A 19,755-nucleotide genomic window follows, 5' to 3' on the forward strand; every position below is an offset into this window, starting at 1 on the left:
CTTCAAAACGAGAAGTATCCAGGTACCCCAGATTTCACTCCACACAATTTATTTACACATATAATGCCTGTCTTTCCCCCAGTCTATTAAGCGCACGTTTACTGCGTCTACTCCTGAAGGACTGTGGAGGCAGGTTTCTACCACATGGTATGGGAGTGCCTGATAGAATTTGCCGTGTTGGTGGTCACAACCATCACAGCCAAACTGGTGAGACGCACATTTATACCCACTCCAAAGCCCTGTCTCCTGAGCCCCGGAGCACAGCCAAAGGGAACAAACACATATATAGGTTCTTAGACATTGCACTTGTACCATTTGACTAATTGTGAGGTGGAAGGTGTGCTCAGACACAGATGGTCAATTACATTGTTGCGATGGAAATGTACGGAAGAGGACACAACAACGTATTGGCACAATGGGAAAGGGTAGGGTTGGGGGAAGGGAGATGGGACACATTACATACATTGAGTCCAAAAAGGTCACCTGCACAAACAAAGACTCCAGAGACATTACATGAATATCCATTAGATGGAGACAAAGCTGCATACCCATTGCATTTTCCTACCCCTCGACAGTTGCCACTCTCCTGCCACGGCACACAACTGTGAGCCATTAGAGCAAGGGTCTTCCACCAACAGATACAAAAATGTTAAAAATGTAAATCCATATTTTTAAAGCACGAATTACTCACCCTTCCGGGTCTCAAGGAGCCGTGGGCCGTCGTGGAAATTAAGTGAGCTATTGCCCAGAGTCACATGGTGCTGAGCTGCCGCCGGTGATCGAACCGTGAACCCTGTGCTCCAAAGTCAGCTGCCCTGGCCGCTGCACCACACCACTCCACAAAACAAGGGCTAAGGTGCCTACCGATAATGTCCACACCACAGATTATTCATCATACCACCAGCTGCATTTTACCCAGACTCCCCCATCACCAAGGCTCCGCCATTGATACCTTATCTGACTGGACGTGGTTGTCCAGGACACAATGTTAATTGCACGATTTCGATTATTCTCCATATGCCTTGCCATGTTAAAAAATAATAAAAATGTTTTAAAAAATGGCAAGTGAAAGAGGGTTGGTTTAAATTTAATGTATTCCCAGGATTTAGGGCATATCCAAGCAGTCCGAGATTTTCTGCATCTGGTCTAATCTTTTTTGTAGGTCAGCATATAACACATGGTACTCGACATGGATCACTAACAATCCCCATACTCTGAAGCAATACACACTACAAGTGGATGACTAGAAACACCACTATTTGAGGCATGTATAAGAACTCTGCATAGACTTGTACTGTTTCCCAATATTCATGGGAGATTGCAGATGCTATATCAGATTGAGAAAGTGATAACATGAATGGGTGGAAAACTGCTTTAGTTTAACCTCTCCCACTAGGAGAGACTTTTCAATACAGCCATACTTGGGCAAAAGGACAGTGCCTATTCACTTCTGCAAGATAATGTTTATTACTTTGGATTCCAAAATGCCTTAATAGCTTAGGAGAAAGGGCATTTCAAAACACATCCATTACAGAGAATGACAATTTTGTCCACGTTAGATATTTTATATAAGGAATGAATTTGTCTTCAGAAAAAGTAGAAAAACCTAATCCCAAGCAATCTCAGAACCATGGTGCACTCACTGGAAGAGGGCCTAATAAAGTCCTATTAATAAACTAAATTGCTGCCCACCCCCAACCATTTTTTTTTAAGATGGTAAAGTCCATCATAAAATCATACAGAACAATGTAAATAAGAAAATATTGGACTAAAATACACAGCTGCAGTGAAAATATGTTGAGCCACAGACTTTTCAGAAATTTCTATTTTCTGATTTTTAAATGAAGCACTTCAAGCACTTTATAAAATGTAATTTTAATGTGACTGGCCAATGTGCAATATAGCTCACACACACTTAAGCATAACACTGCATACAAATGACCTTGGTAAAGTTACTTATAAAAAACAAGCTGACCGAGTTACAATTCCTATTTGAATATTTTAAATAAAGTGCACCCATAGCTAGTAAAATAATACACTTAGAGCAGCAGTTGCAGCCATTTTCAGCAAACTTGTCGGTTCAACGTTCAAATCCCAGAAAGATAAGTCAGCTTTTCATCCTTCCATATAGAATTCATTAAGAATTCGAGAGTTGGTAAACATGTTTAATGGGCAATTGTTTGTGGTATGTAATACAGTAAAATGGTGTGGTACAATGGACAAATATTCACCACGCAAACAAAATTGAGATCACCCCAAATAATGTAAAGATGAAAACAATGGTCTAATCTAGAATAAGTTAGTTTACTAAATGTCTGAAAGAATTCAGAATAAAATCATTTCTTTAAATAGAGTAACATGGGTCTAAATGCTTACCCTAGGATTAGTTGAAGCCACATGGCATGCCAGAAAAGCCAATCTATAAGACAAATCTCGGACACCCAGTGCTTTCAGGCCTTGAATACCTTCCATAGCAGACTTTTCAGGCCCACTCATTTTAGATCCAGTTTCTGCCCTTGCACCTAAAACATTAACACATTTGTCTTTATGTCTTTTATTCATAAGTAACGTATGGTACAAACCATCATTACTATAATAATTAGCTGACAAATAATCAAAAAATATGTATTGAGATGAATATTGCAAGGATGAGACCTGGACCAAGAATCCTTTTAAGAGAAGCTATTAGATCTGTGATTAGGTCAGATAAAAGTGGTAATAGACATGAATTGTAAAATAAAGATACATCAATCAATTCAGTGCTAGCAAAGTATACAACAACAAAAAGTTAAACTGAAAAAATTGTATGTACATAACAGACTCCATTGGAGGCATGGCCCTCTAAGCCTCAATAGAAAAAAAAACAGTTTTTTTAATAAGCTGTGACACAGGGACTAGAAAGATTTAAATACAAGTTTCAGTGCTTAGACTACTGCAGTTTACCATTTTATTGGACCACTAAGGCAAAGAGGCTACAATAACTTGAGGACAGCCGCTAATGAAAACTAAAGAATGAAAGAATACTTGAGCTTTTTGTCATATACAAGACAATATTCGGCTAAGAAAGAATTAACAAATGCATTAAAGACAAACAAGGATAATGAAATACCAGTTAAAATGTCTAAATATCTTCTGTACACAATTATCTTATTTTACTTGTCAATGTTTTTTATTGATGCATTTGCAAGGTACAGAAAAGTCAGTGAAAACACTCTTCAATAAAGATCAAACAATAAGCCCATTGTTTACACCTCAACCCAAAATTCCCCCCCACACTAGACCAGTCCCACAGTAAATATACAATACATTACACATCAATTTCCAGAGGTACAGAGGATCTAAATGGAGTAAAAGTGCAGGGTTGAGAAGACCCATTGCTCACAGAGCTATGGGTAAATATCGTCCTCAAATCCTCTATTCAAATATTAAAGAACAGGACCGGATAGTTTAAGACTGAGATTTGTCTGAAAGCTCATATGCCATTTTCCCATTCCCCAATAGATGCCAAAGCGTTAGGAGCCCAAGTTAGTAGGTTGGTTTCCTCCGAGATGGAAAGAATAGTGTGCCTGGTCACTAGAAGGAGATGAGATATTCTTTTATTCGGAGTAGAGTGGGTGAAATTTTGCAGGGAGTTTACCAAGTAGGGCAAACTCAAAAAGTTGGTCTAGGGTCTGGCCCTGAATTAGTGAATTTGCAAGAAAAAGAGGGCAGACCACAGGATGTATGAGGAAGCCATTTTCTCCACTTCCACACCAGCTGATCTGTGGGCAAGTAGGAACGATAATGGGGAGGTGGTGTGGCCTAAGATTGCAATCAAACAGTATTCTGTAAATCCTTAGCGTGATGGGACTTATTAGTATGAAGGAACACCTCTTGCCATTGTTTGGAATCTAATGTAATATTAAGATCTTTCTCCCAGTGTACTTGAAAGAGTGGTTTACAAACAGAAGTTGGAGTGTTAAGTATGCTACAGATTCTAGAGACTAAATGTTTAGAAGAGAGACGCTAAAGGAACTTCTCAAAAGGTATAGGTACTCTAGTGGTGCTAATGTTTTGACACGACTGAGTCTCGGAGTTGGCTTTGGAGATCATGGCAACATTCTGATCTGGGAATCCCATATACAGGCTTGATTTCCTTTAAAGGTTTTCACTAGGCCCTCACAGTAGAAGTACCAGAGACGAAAGCAATTTCACTAGAAAATCTGGAAGGCAAATTGTCAAAATTAGCTTATTCTATATCCAATTTGCAGTATTCTTCCACTAGTTGCCTATATTACCCATATAATTTACACAACAACCAATGCAATTGCGCAAATGGTAAGGGTGATTTGTGTCGTTTCTAAGCTTTCTTTACGTTCAAATGAATTTAGGAATAGCATTTAGTGAAAAAAAATAATTGAGCAACCAGTGATTTGGCCAAGTTCCAAGCTGATTTTAATTTGCAAGTTGTTGATGGTTCTAAAGATATTTTGTCGTAAATGGTAACAAATGAAAATCGAACAGGATTCAAAGATGAAAAAATATTCAACCCCTGAAAGTAAGAGAGTACTTTTAATTAAAACACATGGAGTAGATTTATTTGGACTAAACAAGCATGTTTTAATCCTCAAAAGGTATGCACTGTTTGGATCTCTAGGTCCAATATGTAATAAATAGCCAATATACTGAACAGCTTTTTAAGATCCCAAACAATAAAAAAATTAAAAAATAAATAGGGAAGTTTTGTATTAACAGTTCTATAAACTACCAACTTATTTTAATAATCTTAACTTTTTTTAAACTACTTTCAAGATATTAGACATTAGTGCTTGGATTTGTTTTTAAAAATGTTACCCATGTCACATCTTTGAAATAGATCCAATAAGTATTTCTAGTATTACTGCAAATTCAAAATGTAACAATATTTAACATTTGTTGGGGATTACTTTAGACAATTTACAACTTGAACTCAACTGTCCTAAAAATGACAGCTAAAAACAAATTAATTCCAGCTGAAACATGAACAGCATTTAAAATTGAAAAACTGTCATAAGGATGGGTGGTCAGGACAAAGAAAATGAACTCTTTGTTCCAGAGAAATATAGCAGAATTGTAATCCATTACTAGTCAGAACACTATAGCTTTAAGACTATCCAAGGCCAAATAAGGTAACTGAGCTTGTGTGAAAGTTATGTCACTAGACTTTTTCATAAAAGGTGGTGACAAATTAACTTTAGATGTGCATATCTGTTAACAAGTTATAGAAATACTGACTGGTACAATGTAGACTCAATAGACAAAATGTGTACTCTGTAAGGATGCATTAAAGACTAGAATAAAGCTGTACACAGAATGAGGAATACTGTACAGCAGAGAACAAGTTATTAGAGAGATGTTTTTTACAAGTGTGAATGTTAAAATTTACCCTAGGAAGAATGTAAGTCCCTTTGAGACTAGGAGACATTATAAAAGGTGGCAAGTTCCTAATTTTCAGCCCAAATCAGCATGAATCAGTATTAAGTAAATTGCAGACAACGAACTGCATGTAGGTATGCCAGGACAATGCTCCAATCTTATCATCAGAACCCTTCATTGGTATCTGAACGGCCACCTTTTTTTCCTCATAAAACCTAGTCCTGATTTATGTAGAATAGGGAGTTTTTGTGGGACACACTTGCATTATTGTATTGATGCCTTATTCAGATGCTATATTGTTTTACTCCATTACAAAATATTGAATAACTGAATATGCTAACTTTAATGATGGGATTTGTAAGATAACTCAATCAAATTACAAATCACTAAAAGATTTGAAAATTAAACCCTTTACCTCACTCAACTATTCACCGAGCTAAAATTAATTATATTGATAATGTTTGATATGCTTACAGCTCCTTAAATCTTTGATGACATCAAAGTTCTATAAGTACGGAATACTTGATTGATGAGTAAGTAGGAGAGAACACTGCTCTAGGATGTACTTAGACCCTGACCGATTGCATTACTCGATTGGGGTTCCCTGCCTCCTGTTCCTTTTTTATCCTTGATGTGGGCAGTTCTTTTGCTCTACAGTTTTACTGGCCATTGGGGTCACACACCACTTTTGCATCGAATCCCCGTTCTTGAAATCTGGTTTTCCTTTTCTCATTTGGACTCCTTTTTTTCTCTTTTGGTTTTCTTTTTTGGGTAAGTTAGTCAATTGGGCGCTTCTCATCAGTTCCAGTTCCCATTGGGTGCTTAGTGGGAAGTGGTGGATGGGAAGGGGGAGTCACAAGTTACAGGTCTCTTAAGATTGTTGTGTGGGGAGTTCGGATGTGCAAGTCACACTGGAGCCTAAGCAGGCAGTTTCCAGGCACCTTTTCCCCCGCCATTGCGCAATTTCTAATACCAAAGACCTGGTGCGTCCCCAAAAGATTTTGGCCAGGGATAGCAGAGGTGAAGGACAGGAGCAAAACTGAGGGTGGATGATGTGATTCAGCAGTGTGACATATCATTTTATGAGCTAGAGGCTAAGCGTGAGCAGAGCGACAGAAAACAGTGGGAGGTAGCAATGGGCACAATGGTAGAGTAGGAAGAAAACAGAGCTAAATGGGAGCAGAGCAAGGCAGGGAGCCTGTGTTAATCTCCATCAATCTTCTATAAGTGCATCCTTGGTTACAGTAATGGTACCGGCTGCTCAACAGCTCAACCTTGTGCCCTTAATCCATGTATTCCGGCTTGCCCATCACTGCTCCTCTGATCAGCATTTTTCTTTTAAGGGGCAGCTCGGGTGCTAAATAGTTCTCCTGGTCACTGGGACACTAAAGAGAAGAGCTGCAACACCTGCTTCCCAACCTCGGTCTGCGTCCAGACTGATCCCAAGCCTTCAGGTGCAAGATATCTCCTCCAACTCCAAGTCACTTTTTATCCAACTTTTCTTTACGTGGAAATAAAAAGTGCCTGGGATCAACAAGCAAGTGAATGCCCCAGTCTCAAGCAGAACTCTCCCTCCAGTTTGCCAATAAGGTGGAGCCACTAAAAATGAAGTTTGTGTATGTTCAGTTACTTATTGGCTAATATCTGCCAATTAATTGCCTCCTTCAAAGAGGGTTGTATAGGATAATCATAAATAACAGTAAAAATGACAGGTATTTTCCATTCTTGTTCACACAACTTGATATACGATGTGGGTTTTGTGATTAAGTGCCTATTGTGGGTTTTTTATTTGAAACATGAAGTAAAAAGGACAAAGTCTTCAATATTCTGCTATACCTTCTGGTCAATAGGCTTTCCTGGTAGTGGGCCTTACCAAGTGCCTAGGGAATATCAGATTGGTTGAAACTATGGCTTACATCAATGTGGTTTACATCAAAATAAAACCAAATTTGTCTAATTTCAAACATTTCAATGTTTGGAATTTAAACTAACAAATACAGTGAACACTTTTTTTAAAGTAATCGTTTTAATGTAATTCCATACTAAAAAGATTTGGAACTTTCAAACTCACCCCACCTTTCAGTTATGGATTCCAGAAGCAATTCCATGTAAATCACATTAAACTACTCACATCCATCTATGCCCAACTAAGTCTGGTTGCCTAAACATTTAATACACTTTTGTTCTATGCGGTTATCTTTGGTAAGCAAAGTAAACAAAATTGTTGAAGATTTTGAAATGTGATGTATCATAGTATAAAACATTTCAATGAGCGCTAATTCACAGTTAGTATGTTGTGCTTTACCAATGTATGTATTTTATGCTGTATAATGGAGGTTCAAATTTTTTCTCTTTCTATTTCTCCATTATCTGCATTTGAGTCAGAGTTAATATTTGCTTGCTATTCTGTGCTTAGCCCGTTTCCTGGCAGCAATCGCTGCATTTTTCTGCTGAGGAAAAAACTTATGTAATAATGGTATCTGCCACTACTGTACAGAACAAAACATCTCAATGTTACGCTCGTGTTCACTAGCTGATTATTTCATTCCAGCCGTACAGGCACAGGTATTCAAACATTATATTTCATTTCATAGCTCAAGTGATCATGTGAGGCATGTAGAAGGATCATACCAACCTAGACCGCCTCTTACTGGTAGTGGGAACACATTTCAACATGCTACATTACTTAAAGTACTCTGTCTGAAGCATCCTTTCCTATGTGGAGAGGACGTGGCCTAACTATTAGGGCTGATTACCTAAAATCTGGGGGAACAGGGTTCGAGTCTCGGCAAGGACGCTCAACATGCTGTGATTCTGGGCAAACCACTTAATCTCCCTGTGCCTAACAAGAATGAATGTGTCCTTATGTAATGCAACTGGTGCTCATGTAAAGCGCTCTGATACCAGATACCTTCGGGTCAAAATAGCTCTATGTAAAACTCCGAAAAAAGTGCACCAACAACCTATGCTAGGCAGTAGAATCTCATGTACCATTAGCACAGGGCAAATAAATTAGAAATCACAAAACTAACAGCGCTATGTATACTGATGCTAAACCGGATAATTTTAGAGTTGTACATGATAGCATGCACCATCTTTCTTTTGACAGATAAAAATGTTACTCAAGTAAATCAAGGGCTCGTTATCCAAATCTAAATGCAAAAGGCGCAATGTTAATTTTCTACTTGTTTGCCCCATTCTCTTTCCATTATCCCTTCTCTTAATTTGTTTTGTACACCTTAAATCTGAAAAACAAATCTGATTCACTGACTTATTTTGAATTTGATAGGATTAAACGGGTATTGAAATGTGTAGGAAACATCTACGAGTTCACAGCAAGTCAATTCTTTATATTCTGTCACACTTCTTTCCTACAGGACCGACCATTGAATAGGATTTTCTTTTGTTAGTTTTTGATCCGTTTGTTGCTTTGGCTGATGGTTTAGAGTGGCTTAGAGTGGTATGTGACTTAGTCCCTTCTACAAATCTAAAAAATAAAAACAAACACAATGTGCATGACAGCACATTGAGGGTGAGTGCCATAATATAGTATTATAGCTCACTGCTGCGGGCTATAACAGTATTTAAATGCTGTGAACCAAAGTTATAGGACCCTCTAGTAAGATCTTTAACAATTAGAATCGCCTGAGGCAGAAGGACTAATGCTATTAGAACTTTCCAACCTCTGAGCGAAGAATGTTCTACATTAAAAAGGAGGAAGCTAAAAGAAATACTGGAATCTCAGAGCAGATGGTAGGTACCTGTCACTATCCCAGAGCTACTCTATTGTCTTCAATGAACCTCTGAACAGTCCACTTTTCTAAAAATGTATAACAAAGTAATTTCTGCTCCAGAACATACTCCTTTGCCATCATAAAAAACATCTACAAGGGGGTCCAAAAAAGAAAATATCTTATTGTATATTTTTCATTTTTCTATTTTAAAAGTATACTGCAATGCTTTTACCTGATGTTGCTAATGCAGCTACATCCGGGACTACAATGAGAGTACCTGTGAAGTCACATCGATCACCAGCACTAGCACTTTCTACTGCCTCTGCTCGTAGTATGATTTCCACACTTCTTGGGATTGCACCACGGGGCAATTCTGCCTGAGTCTCCTGTATTCTTACCTGAAAAAAGATTGTATAATTCCATGAACAAATCTCTACTTTGCCTTAGTTGCGTACATTTAAAAAAAAAAAGTTTAACAATTATCTTGGTTCTCTTTGTCCATGCATCAAGACTAGATATTGGAAGGTTCCTGGAACAACCGACACATAGCAACTTATATAGCAACATACAAATCTCTTTAAGATACATTTTTTTATCTTGCTCCCTGCTGTAGCACACAGCCTGAAGTTCTTATGTCAAATCACGTTGCCCATGTGCCCTTTAAGAAACCCTAAATAAGAAAAACTGTGTAATATAGGATAGCTACTGGATAAGTGTGTCAATTTGAATGCTGCAACTTAATTTTGGGATGTTTCAACGCATGATAAAGCTCACATCTACATAACTTCTTCTCTAGGTTACTCCTTAACCAGTTTTAACCATCCTCGCATTATAGGCTTTTTGCATGCATGTTCGTAAAGACTACATTTTCAATCAAATCTAAATACACAGTTTGACCTCTGTGGTTTTAGGTCACTTTATGAATGAAAGGGTCATACGGAAATTGTCAATGGCTTAACTGCATTTACTACAAATGTCACCCACCTCCGCATTCACCCTAACCTTATTGCAATACTATAAAAAGAAGTGGCTTTTGGAGATGCATATCTCACTGAAACTTTGGCTGAATACGAAGAGTGGTACTGTGTGCCAAAACAACTGATAGCAAGCAATGGGAGCAGAGAAGACTTCGAAAGGTACATTTTAAAGTTTGTGTTTAACTCTAGCTAAGCTTTGGCGGATAACTTCTGGAAATGTCCTAATGTACCACATTTTCATCCTTTGAATTAGTTAAGGTACCATCATTCTCCAATCTTTCACATGTATTCCTTTTAACTGTTAATAAGGCTAGTCTTAATCCAAAAGTGATAACAGAAAAATTGATTCACAGCTGGGTCGTGGTTTAAATGCCATACTTGGTGTATACGGTTTGAAGATGGAGACGTACAAAAAAGTAGATTAACAGATAACAAATGCAAATGATCTCAAAGTACTTTTGACTTTACCTCTGAAGCCTTCATAGTGGCATGGATCTTGAACTGCCTCCCAGGATTAACACCATATTTTAAACTGCGTAACTCGTTATTGGACTTATAAAACTTTCAAAATAAAATAAATAAAATAAATATTGAAATTACAGCTCTATAATGTTTTCATTAATCAAGCATCTTCTTAATTTGGTGAAAGTTTTTCAGGATTCTCACTATTGAGACACGCACTTCCATCGCTGGTTCAATTTATTGAACATTCAGTGTACTCCCATTTGTATTCTGAGTAATGATGCTAAAATGTTAACTTTCCATTCTTTGAATAATTTATGCATTTTCGGCCCTTGTAATTACAGATTAATTATCTAGTCTGGCATCAAAGGAAAAGGACTCCAATTTTGTGACGGGAAATCTACTTACTCGGATTGCATACAGCTACCATTAAAATGCTATTTCACAATATTGCTGCTGGATTTATGACAAACCCAATAGAACGCAAATTCTTCATTATTTTGCCTGACCTTATGGTAAGGGATCATTGCCACTACATTCCTCAGAATTAGACATAGCCACATCAGGCCACACAGTTTTCTAACTCTGATCTGCTCTAATATCCCATAGTTAATGCAATCCACATTAACACTCAAAGCTTATAAGAATGCCAACACAGGAAGCAGTACAGCAGGTGATAGGGTGGTATGGTGGTAATAGTAGGGTCACCTCTTCCTGCTCAGGGTCTGGCATGTGGGTGATCTGCCTGATGTTGAAAAGTTAATTTATTAAAAATTGCTCGGCAAAGACGAGCTGGCCATCTGTCCTTGAAACACGTAGAGCAACAGAAAATCAGTGGCACCAGTGTTTGTGCATACCCATGCTTTGTTCTCATTAGTAGTAAAGTGGCGGGGAGAAAACTTAAAGAAGAGAAACTATGATCTTGTTTCAATTAGAAAGTCATGTGCATTGTAGGAGATGGCCATACCTGTGACAAATGAGAGAAAACACCCAGAGGTTTGGATCCACTTCCTACTTCAACGAGTAGAATTACAGGACAGGTTCAAGAGAAGTGTGCCTTAGACAAAATGGGTTTCTATACCGCTCGGATGCAGAGATTTTGTTGGATAGCAGCTGTTCCACACGAGTTGAGGATTGTTTTGCACTGGACATGTTGACGAGACTCGGCTGAATATTTTGAATATGGTTTTTAGCTGCCACTAGCAATGGTGATTTTTCAAAAAAATAAATTAAATGAAATTATGTTCTCATGGATTCGAGGTCTTTGAGTTGTAGTGTGCCTGGCAATATTCCCTTTAAATAAATGATACATTTGCTAACATTTTTGAGGCGTGGGAAAATCGATTAAGGCATTCAATTAGTTAAGCGGGTTAGACTGGTAGTCGAAGTTTCAGAAGATACGACAGCGTGTAGTGCGACTTTCTCCTACTTATTGTAGGGCGTTGATATCTCTTTGGCCATTGTGATTTTGGATTGAACTGAGTATTTTGCAGACTGAGGAGTTGACGCAAGTACAGAAAACAGGAGTCCAGACATTGGTACGACAAAAACTCTGCGAGAGAAATACAGCCCAGTGTGGGTGACGTGTTTAGACTGATTGTTCCCATGTCTATGTAAAGGATTTGCATGAACCCTTTATGCCATTGAAGGGTAGTGAAAGGAGCGATTTTACTTTAAAAAAAGGCAGTAGGTACCAAAGAAGCATATTTGTTGACAACAGGTAAAGTTGCAAGTATCCGAGCAGAGTATATGTAAGCAAATTAGTGATATTGCGGTACATTTTGGTAAATTGTATGTCCTCTATTTGATCTTTTCATTTGTATGCATCTTAATGTACATTTAGTACTTTGGGGAATGTGTAATTGGACGCCATCTATGTGGCATGAGCCTAGAATAAATGATTCGAGGGCAGAGTGTAGGATACTAGCTACAGGGATACATTTCATATGGCGCCTTCAGCATTAGTTGCCAGAGGAGTTCTTGCCTGTCCACTTTTGTTACCATCTACAAATAAAAGACTGAACTTTACCCAGCTGCAGTCATTTCTTCCCACTTTCTCAAGAAAACATGCTGGTAAACTGCTTTGGTGAATGTACACAACTATTTTGCTCAAAATCCAACTAAGATGTAATTTAACATTACTTTATCTATAGCTTAAAAAAGAGGCATGTTATTTGTTGATTGAGATTCCCTAATGGGGTATGTAAAACGAAGAGCTGTGGTGTCTGTGCTCTCTCCAAGTCAGTCATCAGGCTCTGTAATGAAGTATCTCAGAAGGTATAAAGGTTAGAATGCAAGGGCTTAGACGGTTGCTTTGGTCTGTACTTTATGAATGAGGCATTAATAAAGAAGCCTTATCATTCACTAAACTGTGAGAGAATGTATTTCCTTAAGGAGCATTCACGTTCACTGTTGAAAGTGAAAGGATATGTGCTTTTCAAGATTCCTCAACATGGAGAAGTGGAGATCATGCTGAAGGATGCATTGGGGCCTGTGGCCTTTACCTGACCTACCCTGAGTGAAACTGCAAAGGGACATGTTTCAGTGGCAGTGCAGGGAAGTTGTAGAAAAGAAGAAATAGGGCTCGAGGGAGGAGTTATGGCTGTTGAAGCACATTTTTATTCCAGGGTCGAATGGAGCCCACCACTTGCTGAAACAAGTTTGAGTGTTGGGAACGAAGGCCATAGATAAAACCTATTTGCGTTCCAGGATCAATGGAGGCCCACTGCCTGACAAAACACTTCCAAATAATAGGAACATTTGTGCCCTACCGCCTGGGAAGAGTACAGGCGCCATGATGCAAGTTGAAGCATGTGTCGGGAAAAGGAGTGGAGTGTTTAAGATTAGATATGCTCAGTCACCTGTAGAAAGTGGAGTAGTCAACGTTTCAGCAGCCATTCTAGGTGATTAGGCGAACTTCCATTTTATAAAAAGGACAGCCCGACAATTCCTTTCACTCACTGGTGGCATGAAATGTTTTCAGTTTTGATTAGGAGACTTTTGCACAGTTGCCTGGGAGCAGGCATGTTTTGACATAAGACATTTGCCTGCTTTATTGAAGAGTGATGGACGTTTGTTTTCTAGGATGCATGCTGACAGACGATTTTTTTCTTAAACCTTTGATACAGAAAACGTCCACCTACCTCATGGATACTAAGTCTCCTGGCCCTCCTACAGGATCTGATGGTGGCTGAGGATTCCACCATTTTGGTTTCCCTGGACATCAAAAGCCTTTACACCAGTATCCCCCAAGATGACATCATCAAGGTGGAATATGAAACACCTGAGCAGTTCATTATTGAATGGGCCACCCGCAGCCGTCAGTTGGGACTATTCTGCCAAGTGTGGTGATTTGGAGACCTGCTTGACCCTGCCTGGAGTCACTGGTTTTGTAGACCATTTTAACTGGGCTGATCAAACTTTGTTCCGTGAGGGAGCGGGACTGCGAGTCCCAGGCGGCAGTGTGCGGAGGTGATCGAGCGCACCTGGGACTCTTCCCGCCCCCTCCTCCCCGCAGCTCTTTACGGCCCGTGGCCCTTGCTTCGCGAGAGCCGCTCGCAGCCGTCAGTTGACTTCGATAACGATAACGAATACGATAACAGCGGGGGCGTCAGATATAAAGCAACACTATATGTCTCTGGACATTTACCTAGCTCAAACAGAAGTAATCATTGCTCCTTTAAGCTCACTGGTATTACCTTGCATCATCATTAATGTACTTCCTGCAGTCATGCTGTTTTCTTTTCTCGATTATAGACTTATCTATATCTCATATGGGCTTATATATCGCTGCGCTCTTACTTGTCCACACTATTCTACTGCACTGAACCGATAATCGTTTCAGGTACTAGTATTACCATTAGGGTACTTGTGATTGGCAGTATGATAATTTACAAAAAGCTGATTTTTATATGTCTTTATCCAACTTTCTTTTAGATCTGCAACATTTTTAATTCGTTTCTTATCCCTATGGTTGTAATTACATGGTCTTCTATCTACCAAGGCAGCTCTATAGTATTTGAGTAGGTATCTTCTTAGATGTTGCGTTCTACTTTTAGTAGAGCCAAGGCTATAGACAGTACCTTTCATTAGGCACACTCTTTAATCATACTTTTTCATCTTTTTTATATTAATGTAGCCATCCAGCCTTCTTTTATTTGGTATTTCATCGCTTGGAGCACAGACTTAGTGTTCTGTACTGGTAAGACTGCGTATCCTCTTTCTGCAATTACTGGGAAATTGCACTTTTGGTGGTATTAAGTCTTCTATTTGAGCACGGAGGCTGTACTATCCTGTCTCTTGTATCTTTTGATCTATCATATAGATTCACTCTAATTTTCAGTGATTTTCTTCATCACTTTTTCATTTCTAATCCTCCATTTCTCATATTATATCCTTGACACACGTCTGAATGAATTGTGTAATCACAATACCTTTCCCACCTTGGTCCTTTGTGTACCTTTGTCTCATTTTGTTAACTAGCCTCAATATACTACAGTTTGTATTTTGTTAGTTGAAATGTAGATTACTTATATTTTAGAATATCCATTGGTTCTCCTTAAGAAGGCGGTCCATCGCCGAAACGCGCGTCGAGATTGATTGCAACATTAAATTCACTTGTTGAATATCCTGATCACCACTGTACCTATATAATTTGATACTTTCTATGAAATGTTTTGAATCAATTAAGGTGGATTTATCATGTTTTGCTGCTACCTCCTTTTTTTATAAATTATGTTTTTGAATATTTGATGTGTATTGTTTATATCTTTAATAAATATATATATATATTTTCTATATAAAAATTGTGGTGCTGGTCAGTATATTGAGGCTTTCCCTTTACCTATCAAGGGTTCATGTTTAAACCAATTCGCGACAGGTCATTTTTTTGCCTAGGAATTTTTTTTATTACATGGGTATGGTGGTCAAGCCATTAAAATGATGGGTTTCTTTTATGTATGCCTGGGTTTTCTTGATAAGTATGCTGTTGGTAAAATGTTTTTCCAAGGAGGGAACAATATTTTATGTTGGCCACATCAGAAGCTTTATGGTGTCATGTTTAATCAAAATGCCACCCCAAAGGTACAAATCCAAGAAATTAATTCACAAAGGCCAGCCTTTATATCTAAATATCAGACTTTGTTTGCAGAGCATCGGGGGTATCTCAAACATTGCAAACACCACATAAGGCTTAAGGAAAATGCTGTGCACTGGGAGCAGAACAAAGATGCATACTAATGAGTATTCAAAACCATGTAGAAGATTTTTTTTTTTAAACTGATGGAGATTAAGGTAACAACTGGTGGAGGCCACTGGGTGGTTAGCCCAGATAATTGTTATGAAGAAATATAATGGGGACATCAGACTGTGCTCGCATCTAAAAACACTTAGCAAGGAGATGGTGGTGAATAAGAGTTGATTTCTGGTGGCCTGGCATGGATGTTGAGACAGAGGTCTGTTAGAGATCATTTAGAATGCAAGAATATTGATCAAATTCTTGATACCCAACAGTTACCTATGGTTTGTTGTGAACTTTCCACTCATCAATGGGAGAAAATGGCAAATGATATTGCTCGTCCAATAAAAGGTGAACAGATTCCTTATCCTATTGTGTTCATTGATTTGTATTCCAGGAGGACAAAGTTTGCATGTGTGCAAGACGTCGCTTTCTCTGGACTGATTAGGCTCCTAGAAGAGATTTTCAAGAGAAGGCTTTTTTAGTGTGATCCTGACAGATGTTGGTCCTCATTTCAGTTGAGAAATATTTTGTGTTTTGTGGAATAATTCAGAAGATAAGTTCCATTTATCATCCAGAGGCCGATGGAGCAGTAGGGAGCATAACCGAAATTTGAAGGAATGCATAAGACTTGCCAGAATAAATACTATGGATTGGAACAAAGAATTGCCGCAAAATCACGGCGCATCACAAGACGATTCATACCTCTACAGGGAAAACTTTTTTGTGCCTCCTAAAGGGGGTGCACCAAATACTGTTGAGTCCAGGATGAGTTGGAGAAAAAAAAGAGTGAAGTTCAATGGGTTAAGGAATTGGAAAAAGGAAGGTTATATTTACAACTGTAAAGGAAAGACTATTTTGGTTTTATGAAGATAAATGGTGATGTGCAGATTAGTGGGAGAACGGATCAAGATTACAGTACCAGTTAGATGTTGATAGTCAAAGTTAATGTGGGAGTATAAAAGTGATTATGGTATTCAAGAATTTGGTTAAAACGGATGGTGGCAGGATATTGAAGAAGAATCGTGTGGTGGTGCTTAAATCTGAAGTAGGTAGCAGACAAGTATGTTATACAGCTGCTCCTTGGATATCTGAACCTCAATCAATTAATGTGTCAACTCATACATTTTGTTCACTAAACATGGACTAAGTAATTAATAGTCAAAGTGCACAACTGCATAAAAGACCGGAGTATTTAGATGAATATTATAAAGAAATTTGATGAGCTTAAGTTCGTACTACATATTAACGTAGGTCTTCAGCAATGCAAAGTTTTGTTGCACATGTAATTGTGGATATTGGTTTTGTTTTTAGTTGTGTTTTCCAATTTTTGTTGTTATCTTTTTGTAAAGATGGGAAATGTATGGTGTCTTGGTGTTCTCTTGAAGTAGGTGCTGTAATGGAATCTGACAAGGTATAAATGTTAGAATATTGGGATTTGACAGTTGCTGACGGCGGAAGACTACCACATTAAATAAGACTACTTATCAATTAACTATCCTGTGAGTGAATTTCTTACCTTAAGGAGCCACCACATTGCAATAGAGACCTAAAAATACCAGAAAAGTCCACTAAAAAGCGAACTATAAAAGTTGTATGGTGGGAAGAAAAAAAATTAAGAAATAGAAGCATCCAATAAATTCACCTTTTGAAAGTCAACAAAACGTGACTTGTTGGTATCCAGCATGAACCTTCGGCGATTGGCACACACCGGATTCTTACAGATGGTTGGTTGTGTGTACTTGAACTGCTGCTCTACATCCTTGATCACAGACTGGCAATCCATGCACAGAAAGGTCCCACTCACCAGCTCTGGGTGCACAGGATGGGTCCTTACTACCTGCCCACTGATCCTCAACAGAGTGCCTATCCTCGAAGAGGTTAGCTCTCTGATTCTAGAAGGCAAGAATAAAGCAATATAGATTAGTTGTACTACAAAATAATATAATTTTCATTTCTCTCCAACTATGCAGTCGTCCTTTAAATGCCAGTTCATAACACAAACATGAGTTAAATGGTGCGTATTGTTGAATAAATATTATGTAAAGGGCAGAGTTTGGTGCGATCATTACATTTAATGACAGCTTGCAAAAACTGGAATTTTATGAGAATGAATTATGCCTAATATCAAACATGTCAATACAGGAGTTGGAAATGATAAAGGATAGTATATTTTCATTAGCTAACTAAAGAGAACAAATAATTGAAGCTGCCAAGAAACAGTGAGAAGGCGTTGAAATGGTAGCTTAATGCGGCTACTGTAGTACTGCCATGACAAGATGGAATCAAATATCCTTACGGGTAGATTAGTGAGAAGATCCAGACAATTGCTGCGATGCATCTTAGGTATTTATTGGAGTCACCACAGAACCCTTCTAGAACATGGAAAGGCTATAGAATTAGAATTCAGTTTAAACTTGATCGCTGTGAAAACCATATGTTTTGTGGTGTCAATTTTACTGAAAGAATGAAACCTCAATCAATCATGCTGCATCGTTTATTGAAAACATAATAGAACCTTGCAGGGTGCATACATTATGCCAAACCCCTGAAGTTGTCTTTGGATAGTAAAGTTATTTTGGGGAAGTAATAAGTTAAGGAAATAAATTAGAGATATGACAAGGATAGATTTATCATGGGTACTAATGGTATCTATTACACAGAGGAGTGTGTGTGAAGTTTCCCTTATGAAGTAGAAACTGACAAGGGATGAACTTGTTAGCAATAGAATTTGTTATCTAGTAGAGTAGTACCGGAGGTCGTACGAATCAACAAAGGAGAGGGCTCAAAGGCATTTGAGTTCAATACAGATGGAGACAGTGCAGAACAGTAAGTCAGTTCATTTAGCATCTTTGCAGCAATGGGTTGGGCTGAGTAGCTTTGTCGGAGCCATTATGTAGATCCAATGAGGAACATTGTGCAAGATACAAATGGACATCAATTTAAGTATTTTATTAGAGTTATTGGTGGAGTACAAATCTATGGAAAACATATTACAAAGTGGACAGAGGATAACCCTGAAAACTTCTGAACAGGCTGTATAATGTTTGATAGCTATGTACACAGATTGATTTATACTGGTGGTACTATGGAAATTGTGGTTATTTCTTTAGTTTATTGCTTCCATTTTATATTTGAACTGGTTTATTTTCATCTGATCTATGTCCTGAAACCACAGGTTTATCTAAAATGTTCCAACCTCTTATTCCCATAAAAATTAGGGGAGTCAATACTGCAGTAGAAGCACCTGGAAAATATTCTGGATTCAGATGTCTACCTGATAAAGCGATTTGGGAGAAAAACATTACATTATATGAACTAAATATATTATGGAATTGTAGGCAGTTGTTTTGGATAGATTATTTATGAAAGCATGCTAGAAATGCTTGTGGCCGTCAATGCAGTAGCCACCCGTTCTCCCCACCATCCTATACATGTCAGAGTTTGGTGTCTGCAGGACAGAATTCCAAATTAAAGGAAAAGGCTGCGGGCATAAAGAAAACCCCCTTCCAAGGTAAGATGGAGATATCCAGGATGTAAATATGAGGAGATGCATAAGACACCAACAACCTAGGTGACCCAGACTACGAAAATGACTGCATCGCCCTCCTAGACAACCTTGCCAACATCAGATTGAAGCAGCTAGTCACAACCCCCACCCAGAAGGCAGGACCCATCCTCTGCCCTATCTTCGCAGGAGGGAACATTCGCTTCAGCTACACCATGCAGCCCATCTGGACAGACCACCAATGCGTACACTTCTCTTTCAACACTAATACCACTCACAAACCCACTTTGCGACCACCGCAAAGGAATTGGAGCAAGGTCACAGAAAACCACTGAAGACCAGACCATCTACAAGAACGCTATAACAGAATACCACTAACTCATCAGATCCACCAAAAGGACATTCATCCGGAACAAAATCCTCACCAACTTCAGCAACTCGAAG

At 38.5% G+C, this 19,755-nt stretch overlaps 1 protein-coding gene across 1 annotated transcript in view; it reads right to left on the minus strand.

Annotated features, from left to right (window-relative positions):
• The window catches only part of LOC147722384 (maternal DNA replication licensing factor mcm6-like), a 564,785-nt gene that overhangs the window by 391,067 nt on the left and 153,963 nt on the right, over positions 1 to 19,755 (minus strand). The window contains exons 5-7 of the mRNA XM_086964912.1: positions 17,449 to 17,698; positions 9,361 to 9,526; positions 2,377 to 2,522 (exon numbers count right to left, since the gene is read on the minus strand). Of these exons, the coding sequence (XP_086821038.1) occupies positions 2,377 to 2,522; positions 9,361 to 9,526; positions 17,449 to 17,698 (562 nt within the window). The remainder of the gene's footprint in view (positions 1 to 2,376; positions 2,523 to 9,360; positions 9,527 to 17,448; positions 17,699 to 19,755) is intronic.

This window comes from Lissotriton vulgaris, chromosome 4_1, assembly GCF_964263255.1.
Source record: "Lissotriton vulgaris chromosome 4_1, aLisVul1.2, whole genome shotgun sequence".
Classification (NCBI taxonomy): domain Eukaryota; kingdom Metazoa; phylum Chordata; class Amphibia; order Caudata; family Salamandridae; genus Lissotriton; species Lissotriton vulgaris.